The 24,877-nt window shown below is 41.7% G+C and overlaps 1 protein-coding gene across 1 annotated transcript; it reads right to left on the minus strand.

Annotated features, from left to right (window-relative positions):
* Positions 1–1,739: 1,739 nt before the first annotated feature.
* Positions 1,740–24,877, minus strand: HDC (histidine decarboxylase). Its single transcript, XM_044283263.1, has 12 exons — positions 24,850–24,877; positions 23,793–23,965; positions 22,196–22,309; positions 20,083–20,205; positions 15,723–15,857; positions 14,035–14,178; positions 13,746–13,812; positions 10,498–10,660; positions 9,329–9,419; positions 5,725–5,823; positions 4,828–4,929; positions 1,740–2,432 (listed from the first exon to the last, which is right to left on the minus strand). Exons 1-12 carry the CDS (start codon positions 24,875–24,877, stop codon positions 1,740–1,742), a joined length of 1,932 nt encoding a protein of 643 aa, XP_044139198.1.

The raw sequence follows: 24,877 nt of genomic DNA on the forward strand, positions 1-24,877 counted from the left end.
TGAATGTTAAACTCCATAAAAGAAAAAGTAAAATTCCAGTACCAAGATTTCCGTGTTTGTAGCCTATCAAAAATTTGTATGTATCCCTCATAACTGCACACCAAATTACATGGAACAAGAATTGGTGCCATTAAAATACAGGTTGTCCTGCAAGAACAAGCCTTCTTATAGTTATACTGGCAGAAAAATAAAAAAGTTACTGCTCGAAAGGCGGGGATGATAAAATTTAACTTTTCATTGCGAAGGTGAAAAGGGTTTTTCTGGGCTCCTAATATTGATGCCCTATCCTCAGGATATTCCATCAATATTTGATCAGTGGGGGTCCAATGCCTACCCTATAGCTGTACCCTGCAGCTGCCAGCGCCATAACTGGAAGCACAACTACCTAAAAGTTATGCAAGATTAGGCTATGCAAGATTACTACAGCTCATTCAGGTGAATGGAAGCTGTGCTGCAGTAACCATGGGCGGGTTAGACAGACACACATCTAAGGCTGGGATCACATCACGTTTTTCCCATCTGTTTAACGTATACAAAAAAACTACTTGTTAAGCAGATGCCTCAGACTGATGCCATACAGTGGCATCCGTTCACCATTGAGTTCCACTGAAAAAATAAAAACGTATATACCTTTTCTTTTTTTTACTGGACTGTGCAGGATACAGGAACGTGGTGTGCTGCGTTACCCTTTTTTTTTGTAACGTATATGTCAAATGGAGGCATAAAATATTATGTGAACCCACCCTAAGGCCTCATGCACACGACCGTTATGTGTTTTGCGGTCCACAAATTGCGGATTCGCAAAACACGGATGACGTCCGCGTGCGTTCCGCAATTTGCGGAACGGCACGGACAGCTATTGATATAACTGCCTATTGTTGTCCGCAAAACAGAAAAGAATAGGACAGGTTATATTTTATTTGCGGACCACGGAACGGAGCAACGGATGCGGACAGCACACAGAGTGCTGTCCGCATCTTTTGCGGCACCATTGAAATGAATGGGTCCACATCCAAGCCGCAAAAAACTGCGGCTCGGATGCGGACCCAAACAGCGGTCGTGTGCATGAGGCCTAAGGTGTATGGTCAGTTGTACGGACACCTTTAACAAGTCTGAAGTGGTTGTCCATTACATGAACGAAAAAATAAACCAAATCCAAGTCAGATTTGCCTAATAGAAAGCGTTTTATTGTCAGTCACATTTGGAAATTAGGGTTAAATCTGGGTATTTCAACACAAACAGAAAGTCTAGATCTGTGTCAACTGAGATGATATAAAGGCATTGATTGATAGAGCTGCTCTACCTACTGCTGGTTCTGGGTGAGCCTAGAGGAAAGCTAAGATACACCGTGAACTCTTGTGGCATCGAGATCATTAATTACAGATATTAGTGCTAATCAGTTTTATTAAATATAGAAATATTGATACATAGATTAAATGATGTCTCACCTGAGACATGATAGGAAATTAGATTGCATATGAAGTTATTACTATTGTTGCTTATGAAATGTGCAATTATCTATAATATACCAGTCTAGAATCCCTACAATGGGAACACAGGTTACTGGTATATTCAACTAGACCTCTCATTTTCTCATAGCCCGAGCAGCCATTGTATGGACTGAACCAACACTACAATCCAAGTTGAGTGAAAAGACACTCGGTGATGTCAGCAATTGGTCTCAATATAATTTTGGGTTAGTCCAAACAAAATAGCATCTCGTGTAGCCAATGAGCAGGTCACACTAGTGCTTGAAGCGGGCAGCAGGGCAGCTTAAGACCACACTGGATGCTGATTTCTGGGAAGCTGGGCACGCTGTAAAACTTGATTAATTTACGGAAGGCATTTTTCTCTAAGATCATAACCTTGCCGGGGACTTTGGAGAGTATGCTGCCATCTTTTTGAAGTTCAAATTGTGGCACCATCTTTTCCACTATTGCTTCCCTGTTATGTGCAGGAACACTGTTACAACTAAGAGAACGGGCGTTCTTCTTCTTGTCTTGGGTGCACCAGTATCGGTGTATAGAAGATGCTTGTCTGTGTTTGCTAGCCACACGCACATTCTCAGGGAAGGAGTTTTCAAAAGGATCCAAGTCATCTTCAGATATCTTTTCAACCCAATCTTTAGGGCTGAAATCTGCATGTTTGGGTTGTACGGTGATTTTCTGGAAGTTGTCTCCTTCGCCCTCACCTTTCACTGTGTCTTGGGTCAGTAATTTATGGCAGTCATTGGAGCTATGCTGCAGGTTGGTGACATTTATTGCAGCTTCTCGGATTAAATTCCAATCCCGCTGAATGTCTTCCCTGGTAGTGAACTGAGAGGTGACGATGAAACGGATTATAAACTTGTCATGGATAGTGGCTGGAACAAGAAACATGTTCCCTGATCTGGTCAGCTCTGCCAATAGTTGTTCCGTCAGATTGTTTGGACCCTAGATAAAAAAAAAAAAAAAAAAGGTATTGTAGAGTGGATCTAGCTAAGGGAATAAATAGAGCATAAATCCATACATTATTAGAATTATTTACTAGTTTGGTGAAGAAGCATCAGAATGGCCCTGATTGCCTAAATTATGGTGGCTTTATATGTGGCCCTTGACTCAATCATATGACCACATATCACTTCTACCCAGGGCTTATAATCTTCTTCCTGATACAAGAACGGAAGCTGTCAAATAATAGCCCATCCCGTCTGATCACCCGGATAACTGGGGATATATTAAATTGAGGAAGGGACTGCACATTATCCAGCTGTTTTCCACTGAGGGCTGGGACATCTACCCATTGACTGTCCCAAACAGGCCTGGGACAGGGCTCCATCATCATTAGTGCATTTGAAGCAATTCCTTAAAGGGAGTCTGTCACCTCCATATGGCCATATACAGTGCTTACATTGTCCTGTATTTCTGGTCGTATTAAAATATAACTTTTATTTTACTTTATTAAACGGACATTGCCAACAAAGACAAAAACATAAAGTGAGAATTTAAAAATACATATGGAGGGCACCAAAGTATTTGGTGCTGAGGGTGACGGGTGTCTCTACTTTACAATAGGTCAGGTGATATTACTGCATATCTCTCTGACGATGAGGTGCAGGTAGTGAGAGAGATATGCAGTAATATCACCTGACCTATTGTAAAGTAGAGACACCCGTCACCCTCAGCCCCAAATACTTTGGTGCCCTCCATATGTATTTTTAAATTCTCACTTTATGTTTTTGTCTTTGTTGGCAATGTCCGTTTAATAAAGTAAAATAAAAGTTATATTTTAATACGACCAGAAACAGGAAATATAGTCGTTCAACTATTGGAACTGCATATTTTGATATTTGATAATATTACATTGTCCTGTAGCACACCTATACAGGATTGTACCGGTACCTTTGTTCTTTTCTTTAGACTTGCACCAGCAGGAAAAACGAAGTTTAATTCATATGCAAATGAGAACTCGCAAGTGCCCAGGGGCGGCGTTCAGTGTGTAGGAGCCCAGGCTGCTCTGCCTTCTTTTCACTTTACTCCTCACCAGTCTCTTCCTTTGCCCGACCTCCAAGTCCGGACCTATCGATGAGGCAAGAGACTTGGAGGGCGGGCAAAGGAAGAGGCTGGTGAGGAGTAAAGTGAAAAGAAGGCAGAGCAGCCTGGGCACCTACACACTGAACGCCGCCCCTGGGCACTTGTAAGTGCTCATTTGCATATGAATTAAACTTTGTTTTTCCTGCTGGTGCAAGTCTAAAGAAAAGAACAAAGGTACCGTTACAATCCTGTATAGGTGTGCTACAGAGCCATGTAAGCACTGTATATGGCCATATGGAGGTGACAGACTCCCTTTAAGGCCCCGCTGTGCACCTTTACTGGGGGGGGAGTCCCCAGTCACCGAGTTGATTCGCCTTGTTTCCAGGACGCAGATACAACTGACCACCACTGGCAGCACTGGCAGGTCAACTGAACGAAATTATGTCATCGTACCACCTGCAAAATTGCACATGAGCAGACCCGCCATATGAGTCCAGGGCTGTATTGCTGCATCGCGGGACCAGGGACGGGTGAGTATTATAATACAGTGTGTGTGCACTGTATTCAGTAGACACAGACGACAGGCACTATACATAAAGGGGGCACAGACAATATTCACAGATAGGAGGCACTATATATAAAGGGGCGCACACAAGAGGCACTATACACAGGGAGAACAGACAAGAAGCACTAAATATAAGGGGGCACAGACAAGAGACAGTAAATATAAAATGGAACACAGACAACAGGCACCATGTATACAAGGGAGTATAGACAACAGGCATTATAAATGAGGGTACATAGAAGAGGCACTATACACAGGGGTCACTGACAACAGGTTCTATATATAAAGGGGAAGCATACATGTACATGTAGTAAGCATCCGTAAGTAGGTATATATTGCAGATGTTTTTATATCTATAGTACAAAACTGCCAAGTCTCCTGGAACATCTGGGAAGCTCCCGAAAAAAGGGGAGATCTCACATATCCCCTGCAAAGCACATAGAGGACACTTCGTGAGAGGGGTTGGGGCCTTACACATAAGGGTGTGGAGTCTCATGAAGAGGGGCATGTCCACACCTGGAAAAAAAACTCTGCTACTGGTTCCTGTTGGCAAGTATGCTACATTATGGTGCACAATGCACTGAAAAAGGTCTGTGCTGGAGAAGGGCTTCACCTTAATTTGGGGCCCCCAATGAATGGACTGCTCTGTAGGATTTGAACATTACAAGGTGAAAGTCAAATGTCCCAAAACTACTGGAGAGATGTAGCAGAATATACCTGGAAAGAAAAGGCCACCAGACATTAGATTACCTTTAACCGGAAGACAACAAGCCCAAGGTGTCTCTTTGCAGGAACTTCAAAAATATGGTCAGCTTTAACCAGTGACTCAAAATACTTGGCCATATCTGTGCCCTGAAAGTATAGGTACAGCACATTCAATGTAGATTATATCACCCACAGTCTATTATGGCATCCATTTAAGAGATACATCATGAAAAGCTCTGATGTACTACAGGTAGAACATCATAGTACTATGCTATTCCATATCTTTTTTGTGCTCTATACTAAAATATACCAGCCAAACAAAAGCTAAATTGATGTTTTTGGCCTCGATCTGGTAATGGTAGGCTATGGACATGTTTGGTGGGAAAGTCCAGAGCTTCACCGATGTACATACAGCGTTAAATTTTTTTATATGTTTAACGTATACTTCCATGGGGTGCAACAGAATAGTCTTCTATTCTATTAGCGTGTAGGTCCAGAGCTTTACTGATGTACACAGTAGATGTTAAAGAAACCCATAATGAGAATATGGTGTTCTGGGGAATGCTAGCAGCAAGCTTTGCAAAAACTAAATGTTCTAGCACCATCTAGTGGTGTGTGTTAGAATTAAAAGAGAATAGATTGGTTCAGTATCACTATAAACACACACAGCAACTGCAGAAAGAATTTTAACTTTGGTTACAAGTGAGAATTTATAAAGGGTGAGAAAATGGGAAGGCAAAAAAAATATTTTTTTTATATGTACAAACAGATCAGCCATTCCCCCACTTTCTTGCAAATGTTACACCACATCTGGCTGTGAATGTAATTAGCAGCAGGAGCTCCTCCAAATATCATAATATAAACCAGACAGACCAAGCCCTGACTTCTTACCCTCCACTCTCACCCGCCATGTGCCAGTGGAAAATGCTGCCATATACTCACATGCCGGATGTGTGCCTGAAGATTTTTAATCCCAAATGATCGGATTACAAACCACAGTTTTAGGGAGCGGAAACGACGACTAAGTGGGATTTGCCAGTGCTAAAATCATGAAAATACAAAATGAGTGCATTTTCTGATGACACAAACATTATGCAAGGAATTAATTCACCTTAGTCCTTACATTCAGGCATAATGCAAAGGTATAACACCCAAAATAAAGAAACAAACTCACGTATTTCTGCCACTAACTGAGGAGACAGCAGCAATTACTAACACTGTCTAAAAGTAACACAGTGTCAACACAAGGGCAGAAGGAAGGGACGAGTGTGTATTACCAGAAGAAGGCAATGGTCAAGGCCTGAAACGCGTTGCTTTCATACACATATAATAAACAAACTTGATGTGACAAGTTGGAAAGTCCCCTCTTTTTTCTGCCAATGTTTTGACGACTTTGGATTCCGTATTTCTGCCCTATATGCGCTGTTTTTTGGGTTTTTTAACTAGAGATTTGTGAAGATTTATCTAGGTGGCTGATGCTGGCGAATAAATCTGTTGCATCTTTAGACTGTCTAGTTTAAGTTTACGCAACCTATAATTTGGCTTAGTTTTACTCCAAAAATGGACCTAAATATTGGTGCAAATCTAAGATATGCCCCCTTTTCTGCAATGCTACACCACCTTTCAGATAAGCTATGCTCCGTTATCAGGTGAGGAATAAGAAGGTTAGGAAAGTCCAGCGCATTTGATAAAGCATGCTGCGCTATTTGTAGTGGTAATATACGGACTCTGATACGGGGGCTTCTAACAGAACCTTAGACACAGATGAACCTGCACTGATGGTTTGTAGGTCCAGTGTTGTTTTAAATAGTTTGTTGACTCACACCACAACAGGCATAAAAACCAGGGAGTTTGAAATGCGTAAGCGTGTAATAGAATATGTGCGTTTGCAATCTCCAACTTGTTTAATTGGACTTGGATTTTATATTTTGCCAGTGCTGGACCGTACAATGTTTATGCCTCTGGTGCCTGCCTCCATTTCATCTTATATTTTTGTAGATCCCTATACTTTCAGTGAGTGCCCCACTTCCATTCCCTTATATTTTTGTAGATCCCTATACTTTCAGTGAGTGCCCCACTTCCATTCCTTTATATTTTTGTAGAATGCCTTCTTTTTTCAATACCCTGACACTAAGTTTACCATTTTTTTTTTTTGGGGGGGGGGGGGGGGAGTTCACATCAAAGTACTGAAATTGTAAATGGGAGCAAGAGTTAAATTGCCCCCCTTTGCAGTGGCCTATTATTTATAGGAACGTGAGAAAGGTGTCGGTTTCCAGGGCGCATAGATTGATCCAATTTAAGATTCTCCATAGACTGTATTATACGCCCAAAACCCAGGGAAAGTTCCCTCAAAATAGGGATCGGGATTGCTGTTGCCCTAAATGTGGATATGTGAATGCTGATTTTGTACATATGCTTTGGAGCTGTAGTAAAATAAGAAAATAGTGGGAAGAGGTTTTCTTTGCTTTACAAAAGGAATCCTCTATGAACTATAACCCGGGGATCCCGATAGTGATTTTTGGAGACTTCACTTCGGAAACTGAAGTTCCCCCTCAGGTTAGGCGGATCTGGATGAGGGGATTGATGGTAGCAAAAGCTATAGTGGTCAGATATTGGGGCTCTGTCTCCCAGCCCTCGTCAAGGGAGTGGGGTTCATATCTCCAACAAATTAAAATTTACGAGGATAGTGATAGGAACCGGAGAGTTGCACGCAGAGCCACGTAGGAATGTATAATATAAGGGTTGTACGCTGTATTTTACGGAACTGAGGGGAACAGCAGCCAAGGGGGGGGGGGGGAGGATATTTATGATTTATAGATTATATACATAGATGCCATGGATATGATGTCTATTGTTATAACTTATATATTAGTGTGATGGATATTTGTCTATGTATTAACTTTATGTTTTTTGTAAAATAAAATAAAGATTTAAAAAAAAAAAAAAAAAAAAAAAGTACTGAAATTGTCTGTAGTTGGCAGGTCCATTTTAAAATATTTTTTATAAAGCATCCAATAACATGTTACCATTGCAAATTTATTTGAATTTAATATTTTTATACATATTTCCAGTATAACAATATGCCAGCACATGTGACCAATTTTGGTCTCCCATTGTGTCAGACCTCTAGGGGGCCAGTAGTGTGATCATGCAGAGTCTCAGCTGAATAACCCTATAATACTTTTTGGAAAAATGCATGTAGCAGTGTACAATGGTAATGGAAGGTATTTGTGGGTTTAGTTTTTGTGTTCCTGGTAACCGCTTAAGAGTTCATGCACACAGCAAATTGCGGATCTGCAAAATATGGATGCTAGCCGTGTACATTCCACATTTTGCGGAATGGAACATGTGGCATACAATAGAACAGTCCTGTCCTTGTCTGAAAGACGGACAAAAATAGGACATGTTCTGAGAATCTGCATAAGCTCCACCCACACAGTGCTGCAGAGTGATCTGTGCCTGCAGAGGAGAGAGGTATGTGAGCTTCAGGAGTGGGACAAGGTGAGTAGGTACTGTGTTGTTTTTTTTGGTGGGGGGGGGGGGGGGTTAACACAGAGGGGGCACAATGGTCATTGCTAATGTAAAGGGGGCACAATAGGTATTTCTACACTGGTGGGGACACAATGGGCATTTCTACACTGGTGGGAGCACAATGGGCATTTATTCTCTGGAGGGGGCACAAAGGGCATTGCTAATGTGAATGGGGCACAATGGGCATTTCTACCATGGAGGGGGCACAGTGCACAGAGGGCATTACTATTCTGAAGGGTGCACAGAGGGCATTACTACTATGAAGAGGGCACAGAGGGTCTTATTATTGTGAAGGGGGCACAAATGGCAATACTAGCACAGGGCATTACTACTATTAAGGGGGCACAATGGGGATTTCTACTATGGAGGGGACACAGAGGGCATTATTACTGTGAAGGGGGACAATGGAGATTATTACTTTGAGGGAGCACAGAAGAGGACATTACAACTGTGAAAGGGGCACAAAGAGGGCATAACTACTGTGAGAGGGGCACAAGGAGAGCATAACTATGAAGGGGCACAATGAAGGGATAAGTACTTTAAGGGGGCACAATGTGGGCATAATGACTGTTAGGGAGCACAATGTGGGCATAACTACTGTTAGGGGGCACACATCTGTACAAGACTACTGTGAAGGTTGCACAATGAGGGCAATACTACTTTTTTTAAAGTATTGGGGGGGGGGAAGGTGCCAGAGAAAAGACCCGCCCTAGGTGCCAAACAACCTAGGCATGCCACTGCATCAGTAAGTAGCTGACTCTCATGTTAAAGGGATGAAACAACCACATTTAAGAGCATCTGTCAGCAGATTTGTACCTATGACACTGGCTGACTTGTTGCGTATGCGCTTGGCAGCTGAAGGCATCTGTATTGTGCCCATGTTCATATGTGCTCACATTGCTGATGAGCTTTTAATATATGCAAAGGGACCTATAGGAGCACTAGATTATTTGGCTGCTATCTTTCAAAGCTGGAAGTCAATATTTTCTGATTATCAGGCTATATAAAATCTTACCATGAAATCAGTTGCAGCTCCACTTTTGGCATGTCGGAGGTAGATGGGGTTGACACTGAATGTTTGCTGCAGCTTGTATTTGTCTTTTACCCTACAGATAAAAAAAACAATAACCCAAAGTTATTGCAGTACAGAGGCACCTATGGATATGAGGTTTAGTACAATTCAGTCTCTGTTGCCTATAAGAGCAGAAGATGATGTGCAATATTATCCGTGCATCATATTTAATGCACACCTCCTATAAGTGTATAATCATATAAGGCAGATTTGTTGCAGTTTTTGTAACAAACTGAGATATCATGACAACTCATATATGTGCAACGGTAGGGCCCTCTATGTAATGCGACCCAGGTATAGGAATGCCGAGTGGTACAGTACGGCCTAAAATGTACCTTTATATGTGTCATGGTGCTCCTACCTGGATAGAAATGGACCCCAGGCTTTGGCTCCGAAGCAATAAATAGGGGGAATAATTGAGGAATTAGCAAGAAAAATTTTGTCCTGACCTTGTATATAGTTTAACAGCAGCTGTACTTGAATACATGTTCATCAGAAACAATTTTCAAGCTTCGTCTTGGTCCCAGCAGGCTTTAGCATTAAACTGACAGGCAAACTCAACTCTGCTACAGCTGTTTCTCTCTAGCTCTGCTGTACTGACAGGCTGACTGTATGACTTTACTTCTTCTTGTATGCTGCACTTCTCTTTATATGGTCTGTCTCTAGATTAGACCAGGGAACTTTCTTCCTGGCTCCTGAGGCTCTAAGCTTTGGCCTCCATGGCCAGCAGAGCTGAGGGTGCTGTGGCTGGCTTGGACACGTCCAACAGAGACGTGCCCTCACTGGTCCCCACCCTTTCTGCAGGAAGTGGGACTAGCCCACTTCTCCACAGAGAAGGGTTAGAATGGAATGGAAGGTTCCACTCTATCTAAGATAGCTCTGCCATAGTTGCTTCCACCTGCTGGTGAACCAGGCACATTACACATGAACATAACAGTTGCAAACAGATTAGGGATGCACAGTGTGGAGGACCTGGAATAAAACGCATAGATGACATTAATGTTAGCAAACAGAGAAAGAAGCCAGGTGCAGGAGTGGTAACACCACTCTGGGGTGTTACATATGTAAATATCTATATGTAGGGCTCCAAAATGATACTTGATTATTCTTACCAGAAAGCAGTGCAGTCAAAATGTACCATCATCCACTTTGATGGATTGAATGTAAAAGAATCAGCATATTCCACTCCACTGAATAGTGTTCTAAATTCTGGGCAAAGGAAGGCAGTGCCAGCATATGCTGCATCAATATGGAGCCATAATCCTTCCTTGGCACCTGTACAGTAATAGCAATTGCTATCAATTAATGAAATATAGCAATACAAAATGATATACAGTTATATATATTGTAAGGGATCGCTCTCCCTCAGGGGGTCGCAATTACAGACTTCTCCTCACACAACGGGTTCAGGTTCAAAATAAACACCTGCCCGTCTGGGCTCTACCTAATACACGTGTTGTCTCTACTTCACCTATAGAGTGCCGTTCACATATGGGATTAGATCCGGCTTCCCCAGCCATAAACGGTCCAGCAGCCTCCAGGCTGTGACCACACCAGCACCCTTGGGGGGAGATGGTCCAGAAGTCTTCCTGACTGACCGTGCGACCCTCTTTCCATAGGCATCACTCGGTCCCCCCAAACTTCAGGCTTTACAAAGCCTTGTGGCCCCTCAACCCTCCTGGCTGAGAACACACAGAGCCTTTCAGGCTTCCTCAGCCTTTCTCCCTCCAAGTCATACACAGAGGGTTGTTTTATCCCTCCTTGATTACAGCAGCAGGCCTCACCTGCGATCACCTCCAGTAAAGACAATATATGTAGTGGAAGGGTGTGGACTGGCAGATCCCACTACCAAACCTATCCCTCAGTCCACATGAAATCAAGTCCAGAACAACATTTAGACAAAACTGTCTCAGCAAACTACACTTTGCTGAAACCACTGCAGCTTTCTGGATTTCAGTTATCTCAACCAGCTGAGGTATCTGGGTGGGATATACACGCCTCCCAGCACTTATACTGTACACATCACCACAATATATATAAAGAGAGAGAGAGAGAGAAACACACGTGGTACCAGTTAGGCTCCGTTTTAGAAAGAAAAACCCACAATGGTCACTGAAATAACTTGAAACTGATAAATGTAATAATAAATAAAAATTTACTGAAAATTAGCTAATGAAAATTTGATTTTGAATTGAGGTTCAACAGAATAATTAAATAAAAACAAACTAATGAAACTGGCCTGGACCACAATTATGCAACCCCTAGAAAAGATTGATAATAATTTGACCATAGGGACATCTTAAACTAAGGTGTGTCCTGTAATTAGCATCACAGGTGTCTTCAAACTTGTAATCAGTCAGTCGGCCCATTTAGAGGGGGAAAAGTAGACCGCAAGAGGAAAATTGATGTCAGATTGAAGAGATGGATAATATGAATTGTAACCAAATTGCCCAGAACAACTTCAAATGAGATTGGTGGTGAACTCCAAAGTCAAGGTACATAAGTGTCAGATCGCATCATCCATCGCTGTCTTAGCCAAACTGGACTTAATGGAAGACAACCAAGGAGGAAACCACTGTTGAAAGCAAATTATAAAAAAGCAAGACTGTATTTGGGAAAATGCATATTTACAAGTCGCATAGCTTCTGGGAGAATGTCCTTAGGATAGATAAGACAAAACTGGAGTTTTTAGAAAGTCACATCAGCTCTATGTTCACAAATGCAAAAATAAAGCATACAAAGAACAGAACATTGTACCTAGTGTGAAACATGGAGGAGGCTCGGTTATGTTTTGGGCATGATTTGCTACATCTGGCACAGGGTGTCTTGAATCTGTGCAGGGAACAATGAAATCTCAAGACTATCAAGGCATTCTGGAGTCAAATGTGCTGCCCAGTTTCAGAAAGCTTGGTCTCAGACGCAGGTCATGGGTCTTCCGACAGGATAATGACCCAAAACACACAGCTAAAAACAAGAATGGCTAAGAGCAAAGCAATGGGCTATTTTGAAGTGGCCTTCTATGATCTCTGATCCAAATCCTATTGAATATGAGTGGAAGGAGCTGAAACATGCAGTGTGGAGAAGGCACTCTTTAAACCTGGGATACAGGAGCAGTTTGCTCACAAGGAGTGGGCCAAAATACCTGTGGACAGGTGCACAAGTCTCATTGAGAGTTACAGAAATCGCTTGATTGCAGTGATGCAACAAAACATTACGTTAAGGGTACCATCATTATTCTCCAGCCCAGTTGTATTAGTTTCTTTTATAAATTATTATGTTGAACCACAATTCAAGTGCAATGTCTGATTTCCATTAGTTGATTTTCAGTAATCTATGGATAGATTAACAGATGGATAGCTGAATAGATGGATAAGCTCCTTTCACACATGCAGGGTAACCCATAAAGAGGAGCTTTATGTGAGAATGCAAACATCCACAATAGCTGTCCCAGACTTTTTCTCACTAGTGCCCCGGTACAAAATCTGGGTCAGAGCATGGGTGAACACAGCAGTGAATGTTGCACAAAATCACAGGGGGCGCTGTAGAGGGGCCACCCCATGCCTAGGCACCCAGAACATTTCCTCTGTGGTAAGAAAGCTCCCAACATAGAACATCTCCGGACTGATAGCTATGTGTGTGAAAGGGCAACTGTGGTAAATCTCCAAACCTGAAATTTCCAGGGGTTTACTTGTAAAAACTGTAATAAAGATAGATGATAGACATATTGATAGACATGTAGATAGACATGTAGATAGACATGTAGATAGATAGGTAGATATGAGATTAAAAATTGTATTAGGGATCATACCCACGAACATAAGGGCTCCGTGCCCGTGCCGCGGACCGCAAATTGAAGTCCGCAATGCACTGGCATCGACCGTGGGGCAACCGCATGCGGATAGCGGACCCATTCACTTGAATGCACTACTTTTTTGCGGTGTGGAGGCGCGGCCAGAAACATCACGGAAGCACACCGTAGTGCTTCCGTGGGTTTCCGATCTGTGCTTCCGCACTGCATCTCCGGTTTTGCTGACCTTTTCAAGTGAATGGGTCCACATCCGTGATGCGGGGTGCACACAGCCGGTGCCCCGTGTATTGCGGACCCGCAATACGGCCACGGAGGGGCAACGGCCGTGTGCATGAGCCCTTACACTGGCAGATTTTCTGCCAGATGATCCCCAACAAGCATTTGTAGTAACACTCGTTAGCGATCATGACTCTATAGAGGAGATCACTGCATGTAATAGCAGCGGTCTCCTCCGCTACCGAGCAAGCGATTGCCGGGAAGGAACACTTCCCTCCCAACAATCGCCTGTATGATCGCTAGGTCTAATATAGGTTTAGGAATGTACTAACTTACATATTGGACCCAACTCTGCTAGATTATCAAAGGCACACACCCCAGTCGTTCCTAGTGTTGCACAGACCTGTAAAAATGAAAGATATACGGTAAGCGACTGTGTCTTGTGGAACAGGAGAACAGACCAATAGTTATTCTCTGCTTCGATGACTGTGTGCTATGATATAAAAAATGTGTTGTCCAGATATCATTGTGCACATGGGTTTAAATAATATTAAAATAATAATAATATAAAAAATCATGACTAGATTGTGTTACAGAAATTAGTGAAATTTAGTTTCGAACTCACAAAGATAGGAACAAGTCCACGTTTTCGGTCTTCTTCCACTGCCGCTTTTAATGTCTCTCCTCTAAGAGAAAAATTTTCATCCACTGGCAGAAAACGGACCTTTACTAGAGAAATTAGACTGGCTTTTTCTACTGAAGAGTGAGCCTACATAGATAAATTAGAGAGTTTTAATAGAAAATAGTACACTGACATTTGACCACTGGACATATTTCAGTACGAGATACAGGAGACACAGGATGCCACGGAGGATCAACTAAAAGATGCTAAGTTCCAGATACAGTTCTCAAAACTTAAAGGGATTCTGTCATCAGAAATTAGTTCTATAAGCTAAACATATGGCGATGTCCTTGTAAAACACTGAATCCTAAAGTGAATTTATCAAATGCCCCTGTGGCTCTATATTCATAAAAGAGAGGTTTATATCACCTGTCAATCACTTCGAAACTGTGTCCAAGGGGAAGTCTCATAGTGAAAGGTGCCCAGCTGCATCCATCTTGTTTTTAGGTGCCCAGCGCCGCCTTCAATGCTGAAATCGCCGTCCTCCCTTTCTTTCGATCCGCGTACCTCAGTTCAACGCCGCCTCGCGTACGTCCGCTCGATTCAGCCAGATCCCGCGCGTGCGCACTAGGTATAACCTGATGCACCCGTGCGGACTACTGGCAGCGGCCTCGTTTAGCGAAGTGCGCATGCGCCGGCCGGCGCACTTCGCTCGAACCTCCACTGACTGCCCTATTACACCCTGTAATAGGGCAGTCAGTGGAGGTTCGAGCGAAGTGCGCCGGCCAGCGCATGTGCACTTCACTAAACGAGGCCCCCCGAACTGTGATAGTAAGATAGCTGCAGCAGAAAGGACATATCCACTCAGAAAGGACACATCCCCGAGAACAGGGCTGGTTCTAGGTTTGTTAGAAAGAGATTGTCATGTACTATATGATGTCTGACTTTCATTTTTACATTAAAGGGGTTCTCTCATTTCAGAAAATTGCATTTATCATGTAGACCAATCTAATGCAAGGCACTTACTAATGTATTGTGATCCTTTACTGGTTTGATTCACTTTTCCATCACATTATACACTGCTCATATGCAGGGGCTTTGTTTGCTGGCTTAAATTATTTTTTCCATCACATTATACACTGCTCGTTTCCAAGGTTGCGACCACCCTGCAATCCAGCAGCAGTGGTCAGGCTAGCACATTATAGGAAAAAGCACCATCCTATGCACACTCCCACGGTCTCAGCTACCAGGAAGGCTGGAGCTCTTTCCTAAAGTGTTTAAGCACGACCACTGCTGCTGGATTGCAGGGTGGTCGCAACCTTGGAAACGAGCAGTGTATAATGTGATGGAAAAAATAATTTAAGCCAGCAAACAAAGCAATATGGACAATCACAATACATTAGTAAGTGCCTTGTATTAACTTTCTCTATAAATGCCACTTACTGAAGTGAGACAACCCCTTTAATTATGGGATAACCTATTTAAGTTTCCCAAGCTATTTCCCAATGGAAACTGCCTATATTCCCTATTCAAACTGCTAAGTAAGCAATCCCTATGCCCAGGCTGGCATTGAGAGCTTGAACATATTAATTAGCATATGGTATTTTTAAAACCTGGAGCAGATACAGGCCTGCAAGGTTTAATGACTGAAATGTGTACATTTTGTTAATTTATGCAAGTAAGGGACTAACCTGATTTGAGGCATAAGCAATGAGACGAGAATTCAGGCTGGAATCATCTGAATCAGGTTCAGAGGTTTTCATATCCAGTATTTTGTCCTTCCTGGCAGCGAGTAAAGCTATCAGTGTTGACTCGCTCACAGTACTCTGCAATTGTAGAGAAGGATATGTCATGTAATAGTAAGGACCTGTAGCCTAGCAGGGCATGAACATCTGTTCTAGTCTTTTCTTCTGAGGTTTATTTGTGCATATATATATATATATACATAAAACGTAAAAGATTGTGAACCTTTAAGATTAGCAGATAATTTGAAGGTGAAATTAGAGTCAGGTGTTTTCAATCAATGGGATGACATTAAGACTAGGTCCACACGACGACATTTGTCGCGCGACAAAAAGTCGCGCGACAGATAGGGCGCAACATTTGTCGCGCAACATTTTGTTGCACTAATGTCGCGCAACAATTTTTATAATGGCAGTCTATGGTGTCGACATTAGTGCAACAAAATGTTGCGCGACAAATGTCGTCGTGTAGACCTAGCCTTAGAGGAGAGTGGCAACCCATTTTATTTTCAGAACAGGGATCTATTAAAGTCTGATCTTTACAACACATATATTTGGATGTGTACCATGATACAAACATATCCATTTCTGAGGACATCAGAAGTAGAGTTGTTGATGCTCATCAGGCTGGAAGAGGTTACAAAATTGTCTCTAAAGAGTGTGGACTCCACCAATTCATAGTCAGACTGATTGAGTATAAATGGAGAAAATTCAATGGAGAAAGCCTGCGGCAGTGGTGATACGCATGGAGCTTTGCTCCCACAACACCTCCTATGTGAGACACCTCAGCCCTGCTTGTTTCATTTGTATTTTATTGGCTCATTATTATTTCAGCATACTTGCTGGTGTTATTTTTTTTACTACAGATGCACTTTATAATTTTTCTTGCTATTTGTTGTTGCATTAGACATTTTTGGGGTCTGAACACGCAGATGGCACTTTAAGCACTGGGCACTTTGACTATTTAAGTATTTGAGTATTTTCATAGTGTGTTGGGGTTTGGAAATCTCATATTTGAATGTTGTCTTATCAGGGGCTGGTGTTGGGGTATGGGAGTTGGTACATCATACACACACCCTATGTAAAAATGACATTTGTTTTTAATTTGTTTTAATAGTGAATATGTGATTGTGGATACTAATACAAATCTTGTGATTGTGTTATGTAGGTGTGCTCCATTTTTTGCACATGTATACTTTGGTCCTTTGCTTAGCTCCATGATAACCTTTGATTACCACCTCCCACCTCTGTCCTTTAGACTCTCTCCAATTTAACCCTTACCACCTTCTTCTACGTCATACACTGGAATTCACCATAGGCGGGTTTACATGGGCCGAGCTAAAGCTGATTGTCAGGAAAGAAGCGTTCCTTCCCGACAGTCGGCTGCTTGTTCGGTGAAGGATAAAGCTGCATTTACATGCAGCAATCACCTCCACAGTATGAGGAGAAGGGATCGCTATTGTGATCACTCGTTCTCATACAGAATCTTTTTTTCTGGACAGCAGATGACTGTTTAGACAGCATGATCTGCTGCCCAGAAACGATAATTTATGTGTCTGCATGAATGACAGGATCACCCCACTTTTTGCGCGTTCATCAGATGATCGGCACTGCAGCACATTTAGATAGGCAGATTGTCAGGAACAAGTTTTTGCAGGAATGTTCATTTCCAATAATCAGTGCAAATATCAGGTAATGTAAATCCACCTTTACCCAACACATGATACTTTCCCCCCACCCTCCAAACTGTCTACAACCTGAAAATCCAGGAGAAGCTTTCAACCAATAACTCTGTCTCCACCAGACAACTGTATAATTAGAGTCTACCCCCCACCTACTTTCTTCACCTTTCCCATGTAGACTGAAAGCTCTCTTAGGCAGGCCCACTCTACTTATTTTACTCACTTATATAGACATAATCATTGCTTTTTGTCTCCAAGGGGGCTCACAATCTAAGTTCACTATCCGTATGTCTTTGGAGTTTGGGAGGAAACAGGAATACTCGGAGGAAACCCACACAAACACAGGGAGAACATACAAACTCCTTGGTCAGATTGGAACCTAGGACCCCAGCGCTGCAAAGCATCAGTCCTAACCACTGAGCCACCATGCTGCCCATATTTCACATAGCAAGCTGATGATGTACCGCATATTTTGCCCCATAAGACTCATTATTCCCCCCCCCCCCCCAAAAGTGGAAGCGCTCTTTAGTACCGGGGGACCAGGAAGCAGTGAAGTCTCTGGCCTCACCGCTTCCTGGTCCTCGACTGTTGGCTGTGCAGTGGCTGCGCACATATGGGCCTGATCTTTGGCAATATGGGGCTGATGTGAGGAAATATGGTGCTGATGTGAGGCAATATGGTGCTGATGTGAGGCAATATGGGGCTGATGTGAGGCAATATGGGGCTGATGTGAGGCAATATGGGGCTGATCTTTGTGAGGCAATATGGGGCTGATGTGAGGCAATATGGGGCTGATGTGAGGCAATATAGGGGTGATGTGAGGCAATATGGGGCTGCTGGGGGCTGATCTGAGGCAATGGGGGCTAATATGAGAGGCAATGAGGGCACTTATCTGAGGTCTGATTGGGGTCATTCACATTGGGGTCTGAGCTGAGGTCTGATTGGTGGTCTGACCTGAGGTCTAATAAAAAAAAAAATTCTTACTGTCCCCCTCTAAAACCTAGGTGAGTCTTATAGGGCGAAAAATACGGTAATTGTTTGGGGGTTTTCTTATATATTCATATTGTGTACTTCATATGTATAGCAGCCTGGAAGTTTAAGAAGTTGCTCAGGATTTTAAGAAACGTAGCTTGCAGCAGAAAATGGTCTAAATGGTTATAGGCATTACTATGGACACTATGAGAATTAGCATTATTGTCTTGTGGATACAACCAGGAGTGGTGTAAATGGGATGACCAGATATGCATGGTGGCAGTTCTCAAAGAACTTGGCACAGAACCCGATGGGCACCATGTGAACCTGTTCACAATAACAATAAACATCATTTAGCTGCCCATGGCCACTGCTCTGGTGGTCCTCACCAGTCCTGTAGTGATGAATACATCATTTTTGTGACGATTGCAGCCAATCACTGGCCTGAGCAGTCAAATGTTGTTCATGCAAGGATCTCCCTTGAGACCAGTGATTGGCTACAGTTGTCACATGGATGATATACATGACGTCATCCCTGCAGGACCAGCTGGAACCACTGGTGCAGCTGCAGTGTTGCAGAGGGGGATTTATTGGGTCAGTAAAGGTTTTGATGTGATACCATGTCCTGATATTAGCCAACTTTCTTAAAATCTCAGACAACAACTTTAATCTAAGCAACAATACAAATTCTGCTGCTAGCTGTTCTGTTATCGTGCATCCACTGTCCCCAAAATGAACAGGTTCACACGTTTCCCATAGGGTTCTGGTGCCAAGCTTTTTGAGACATGCCACCATTCATATCTCATCACCATGTCTACACCCCTCGTGGTTGTATCAACAAGACAATAATGCCAATTCTCAAGGAAGTGTCTATAGTAATGCCCATAACTCAAAGGCAGACTGATTCTAGCACCCACAGTGCTAGCCTAAAAATAGGCACAACACTTCCCGCAGCCAGGACCTGAGAGTTGCCTATCCATAGTTGTTTCCTATAACCTCCTTTTCCTTCGCTGTTCTCTGGGTATCAGACAGATGTCTATGTGACAGGAGAACCGTAAGGTCAATGTGCAGAAGATCCGTACAAGTTTCTGTCTGTTTCTGCACCATATCCCCACCAAAATCCACAATTTGTAACAGCGTTTTTTTTTGTGTGGCTTTGATGTGGTTTAGCCGGAGATCTCACACTTCTTTGAAAGAGAGTGAAATCCACAGCTAAAACTGCAAACATAATCGACATGCTGCAGATGTGGAAATGTGTACAGCAGGTCAATTTCCGCACAGAAAAAAAATGAGATTTGTGTACAGCACGAGAACCCACACAGAAAAAACGTATATATTCCGCAAAGTGTGCAGGTGGCCTAAGGGTTCATTAATACTGCATTCTGGATTTATTGTCATTGCGTTCTATACGTAGACATAGATTATTTCTGCACAGATCTTCAAACTGCGACAAGAGGGGACATGACCCTTGAATGGGGCTAAAGCTGCAGACTGACCCTCGACGTCCAAACTCCAAAACCACTGCAACACCTCAACATCAGCCTCGGACTTCTGCTGCCGATTTTTCCATGTGAACATGTCCTAATACTGATCACTGCGGCTTAGTGCAGGATGAGTTAGATATATGCACAGTAAGTGAATGTGTGGTAACTTACTTGCAGCACCCCTCCGCCTTTGCTCTCTGGGTAGTGATGAAGAAAATGACAAGGGAGGCCCATCATTTTGGCCAACCAATCCATCACATTCATCTCCAGTTCAGTACACGCTGGGCTGGAAGCCTTATTAGATCACCATGAAAATAAGAGTAAGATTCAGTACAAGTGGATCAGTCATGTTTATTTCCATTAGCTTATAAGCAGTTTTCTGGAGGCAATTGTCACATAAAATACAATATCCACAATGATAAATCTACTGCCATTTTATTTTTTACAGGGTATGTCCATAAAGATCAAGTGATCTTATATACTTAGGGAACCTGTCACCTCTCCCGATATGTCTGTTATAGTAAATGCTTGTATTCTAAAATAACACTTCTAGAACTCTCCTGTTATTCCTCTTATAAATGAATGGAGAATACAATAATTCACTATACAGACATGGCAAGAGAGCGGACAGGCCCTCTTTCTATATATTATACTAAGCATCTGTTCATTTCTCAAGGATCAAATTTTAGCATCGGTTATATGTACAGTACTTGAAGAAGCCAATGAGTTAACTTGCTTGCTGATGGTTTCCAGGTAGAAAATTCTATTTTTTATTGACCTCACCAATAATCATTTTGATTGACCTTACTAATATTATTCTAAACATAAAATAGCCTAATTCAGCATTTATTTATTTTTTATAATTGATATATTAGTGTGTTTCAATATTTTATGGGAGTGTGGCCTGTGTGCAGCACACAAAACCCTACTTCATGTCTCCTGTTATTGTTTTTAATGGAACAATCAGAAGTGTCCTTTTGTCAATATTTTTACAGATCTGTTGTGGTCAGAGAAGTTTTCAAAGCTGCCGCAGTAGGACCCTAGGACATAGCTCGCAGCGTAGAGCTTTTAGGATGGGGCATCTAAAATTAATGTGTAATACATCAACTAAATGTGAGTGCATATATACTTGCTTTTTAATTTATATACATAACTGGTGGGGTACTGGCTCTCAATGAAGAGACTCTGTGGTGCGCTATGGGAACAAATATGCAAATTAGCCCTTATCATCAGCATATTATATGGAGCACTAATTTAAAAAAAATAAGTCTTCATACAATGCTGAATTCTCTCTGGCAGCACTGATATGAAGTAAGTTCTAGAAAACTACTGCCTATTCACAAATAAATGACAGACCACTGAAATCAGCATGTTTGTCACTAATTTATGCTGCCCAGGGTTCCCTTTAAGGTGTTGATGAGCTGACATATGATGTTTTCACTGTATACTGATCCATTAACCGCAGCTAGCCTGAGTTTTGAGAATTCCCATTTACTCAAATTAGATTTTTATCTATACCACACAGAGTAAAAATATAATCTGATGGCCATAATTTTACATTTGTTGACTATAAACCCAATGTTATTCACTGGACATAGATTGGTTGTATTGAATCAATATGTCAGTTACCTGATGGCTTTACACTATGCAGAGATACATAAGTTACAGAGTTTATCAGTCATTTATCATAATTTAGATTATTCATATCATTCAAAGACATCGGGCCAGATTTATCATTAGCTCAGGTCAGAATAATGGAGTGAAAAAGTCCCCCAAAAAGTCCCAAACGCTAAAACTGCGCACAAATTTGTGACTTTTTTCTGCTCTGCACTATCCTCGCCAGTTTTCTGAAAGTGGGCGTGTTTTCTTATGTAAATGAATCTCTAGACAGATTTACTATTGGGACTATTTAAAAAGTCGCAAAAAAGTCGCAATTTCACTCCAGTGAGGACAATGCTTATCTTATGAGACTTTTTAATAGAAAATGCGACTTTTTCATAAAAACGTGCAACTTTTTCGTAAAGATGCGCGACTTTTGTAAAGCTGCTTACTGACGGATAAACTGCTACCATCAAACCACATTTATTACAGTTTTAAAGGGCCGTTCATAAATCTGACTTGGCTAAAACTGACTTTAGCCATATGTGAAAGTGGAGTGAGCTGTCAGAGCCATGATAAATCTGGCCCATCCGGTTTATGATTTCTCTTGCTAATACTATATCTGATTATATATCATAATAATGTAACACATGCTAGAAGACTCCCATGTCAGAGTACAACATACCCATGTAAATCCTAAGCAGTTTATAGCATCTGCAAGCATGTCTCCAAGCAAGGAAGGCCAGGACGTCAGCGCTGGGAAGTATGCATGCATATGAGGACTCTGCCAGTGGACAACCTGCAGGGGCACATAGAACATAAGTGGGGAAAAAAGGTTGCATTTTTTGCTGAATTGTAACAAGGCGTACTAGACTCATCACACATGATAGCTAGATAAGTTGATAATAGGTTTTGGGGCCCCAGGAACCAGCTGTAACCTGTTGAATATGACAGCAATTGTTCAATTTCCTTTCCATAAAGGCTCGTTTTTCTTCAGATCAATGTTTGCACATAATCATCTGCTGGCCAGAAATGATGATTTTGGGTGTCACATCATCTATGGTTTTACTGAATGAATGAACGAGTGTTTGCTCATTTATCGGGTGATCAGTGGTACATTTACACTGGTCAATTATCAGGAACGACTGTTCCCGGGAACATTCCCTCCTAATAACAAGCTCATGTAAAAGGACTTGCCAGGACTTTCAGAGCACGGTATGTTATTTGTAGATACTCTCTGCTTTTGGGTCACCAACCGTCCAAAAATTTCTGGACAGTCCATAAAAATAAGCAACTTTTTTCCTCTGAAAAAAAAAACAGATGTGTCCATGACTTTTTTGGAGGCTGGTGGCACTTAACTAGATTATTTTGGTGGTAATTATCATAATTTTACAGCTCACAGTAATGAATTCTTATCAGTATATTGAGCTATAGACATGTATTATCATAACCTTTATATTTCATTATGGTTTTCCAACATATCTGTAAAAAATGTTGGCTGTCCATGATTTTGGGCTAAGTTGTCCAGAAAAAAGAAAAATTCGGGTTGGCAACCCTGCTCTGCTCTGGCTTATAAACCTCTATCTATAAACGCAGAATAACAGGGTACTTGAAAATGTTTGCTCTAAACCAGGCAACTTGATTTGTAAATAATTGGCGTAGATCGGTTTTCAGGAGATAAGAGGAGCTGCTGGAGAATGAGCCTTCAGAGAGCTTGTCTGACAGATCTCACAATGAATGCCGTTCTGCTGCCTGCTATGTAATGGAATACATGCAAACTGCAGAACAAAAATGGTTCAGAAATGTTAACAATTAACAATACACGTAAAAAAAAATTGAAAAACAATGGTGTCCTGAGCCTTCAAGAGCACTTCCACCCTGCACATGTATTTATTTATTCATGATGCTTATATAGCACCAACATATTTTGCAGCCCTGTCCAGAAATGATCATGCACTTCAGTCCTTATCCCCAGTAGGGCGCACAAAACTATTCACTATCTCAGGCACACAAAATAGACTAATTTCATAGGAAGCTAGTACATGTGACTTTAGTACTTTAGTACTATAGTAAAAATTTTTACTCCTTGGACTTTGGCTCTATTGTGACTCTAGGTCAACAGACAGCCAAATCAGCAATAACACTGTTGCCCTCAGCTTCCTGGACCCCTGGGATTATCATTCGACTTCTCTCAAGCTAAAGTTTCCACATATAGCAGGAGTTAACTTTCAGACATTGTCTAACATCTAGAGGGTTTATATAAATATTAGAAACCATTTTACCCCGGGCATGATGATGTCCTCAATGTCTCTGAATATGTTGTCCCAACTCTCCGATTCCACGGGGGCACTGTCAGGCATTAGGGCTCTCATATAACCAGGCTGTACATCTGGAGTTACCCGCCTTTCTCTTACAGTACTGAGATACTGACAGATGTAATCCACCAGTTCTTTACCTGGTAAAAAAAAAAAAACACATGAAGATCATGACAATCACAAGTTTCTAGGAAGCTCCAGCCACCAAGCTTAGGATGTTCACACAGACTCTTTGTATAAGGCCTAGTTCACACCAAAGTATGGCTTTTTCAGTGTTTTGCAGTCTGTTTTTCACGGATCCGTTGTTCCGTTTTTTGCTTCCGTTGTGTTATCGTTTCTGATCTGTTTTTCCATATAGCATATACAGTATACAGGAATTACATAGAAAAAATTGGGCTGGGCATAAAATTTTCAATAGATGGTTCCGAAAAAACGGAACGGATACGGAAGACATACGGATGCATTTTCGTATGTGTTCAGTTTTTTTTGCGGACCCATTGACTTGAATGGAGCCACGGAACGTGATTTGATGGCAAAAATAGGACATGTTCTATCTTTCAACGGAACAGAAAAACAGAAATACGGAAACGGAATGCATACGGAGTACATTCCGTTTTTTTTGCGGAACCATTGAGATGAATGGTTCCGTATACTGAACACAAAAAAACGGCCCGTACACTCGCAAGAAAAAACGATTGTGTGAACTAGGCCTAAGTGTGCTAAATCCCCCAGTTGTCTCATTGACATAGTGACATATTGTAACAAACTCTAAAATGTACTGAAGTCAATGTGTAATATATGTAATTTATTTATAACATGTTTAAGAAATGAAGTGCAACACAATACAGCAATAGAACATGCAGTTTCATTAAGAAATATATCATAGCTTAAAACTGAGATACTGTAGATAGCTGATACAGTAAATAGATAATACATGGGTAGATATGATAGATAGATAGATACAGTAGAAAGATAATAGGTGGATAAGAGAAAGATAGATAGATAGATAGATAGATAGATATACCTCTTTTTCTGTATTCTTCTGATTCCAT

This window comes from Bufo gargarizans, chromosome 2 (assembly GCF_014858855.1).
Source record: "Bufo gargarizans isolate SCDJY-AF-19 chromosome 2, ASM1485885v1, whole genome shotgun sequence".
In the NCBI taxonomy this organism is placed as follows: Eukaryota; Metazoa; Chordata; class Amphibia; order Anura; family Bufonidae; genus Bufo; species Bufo gargarizans.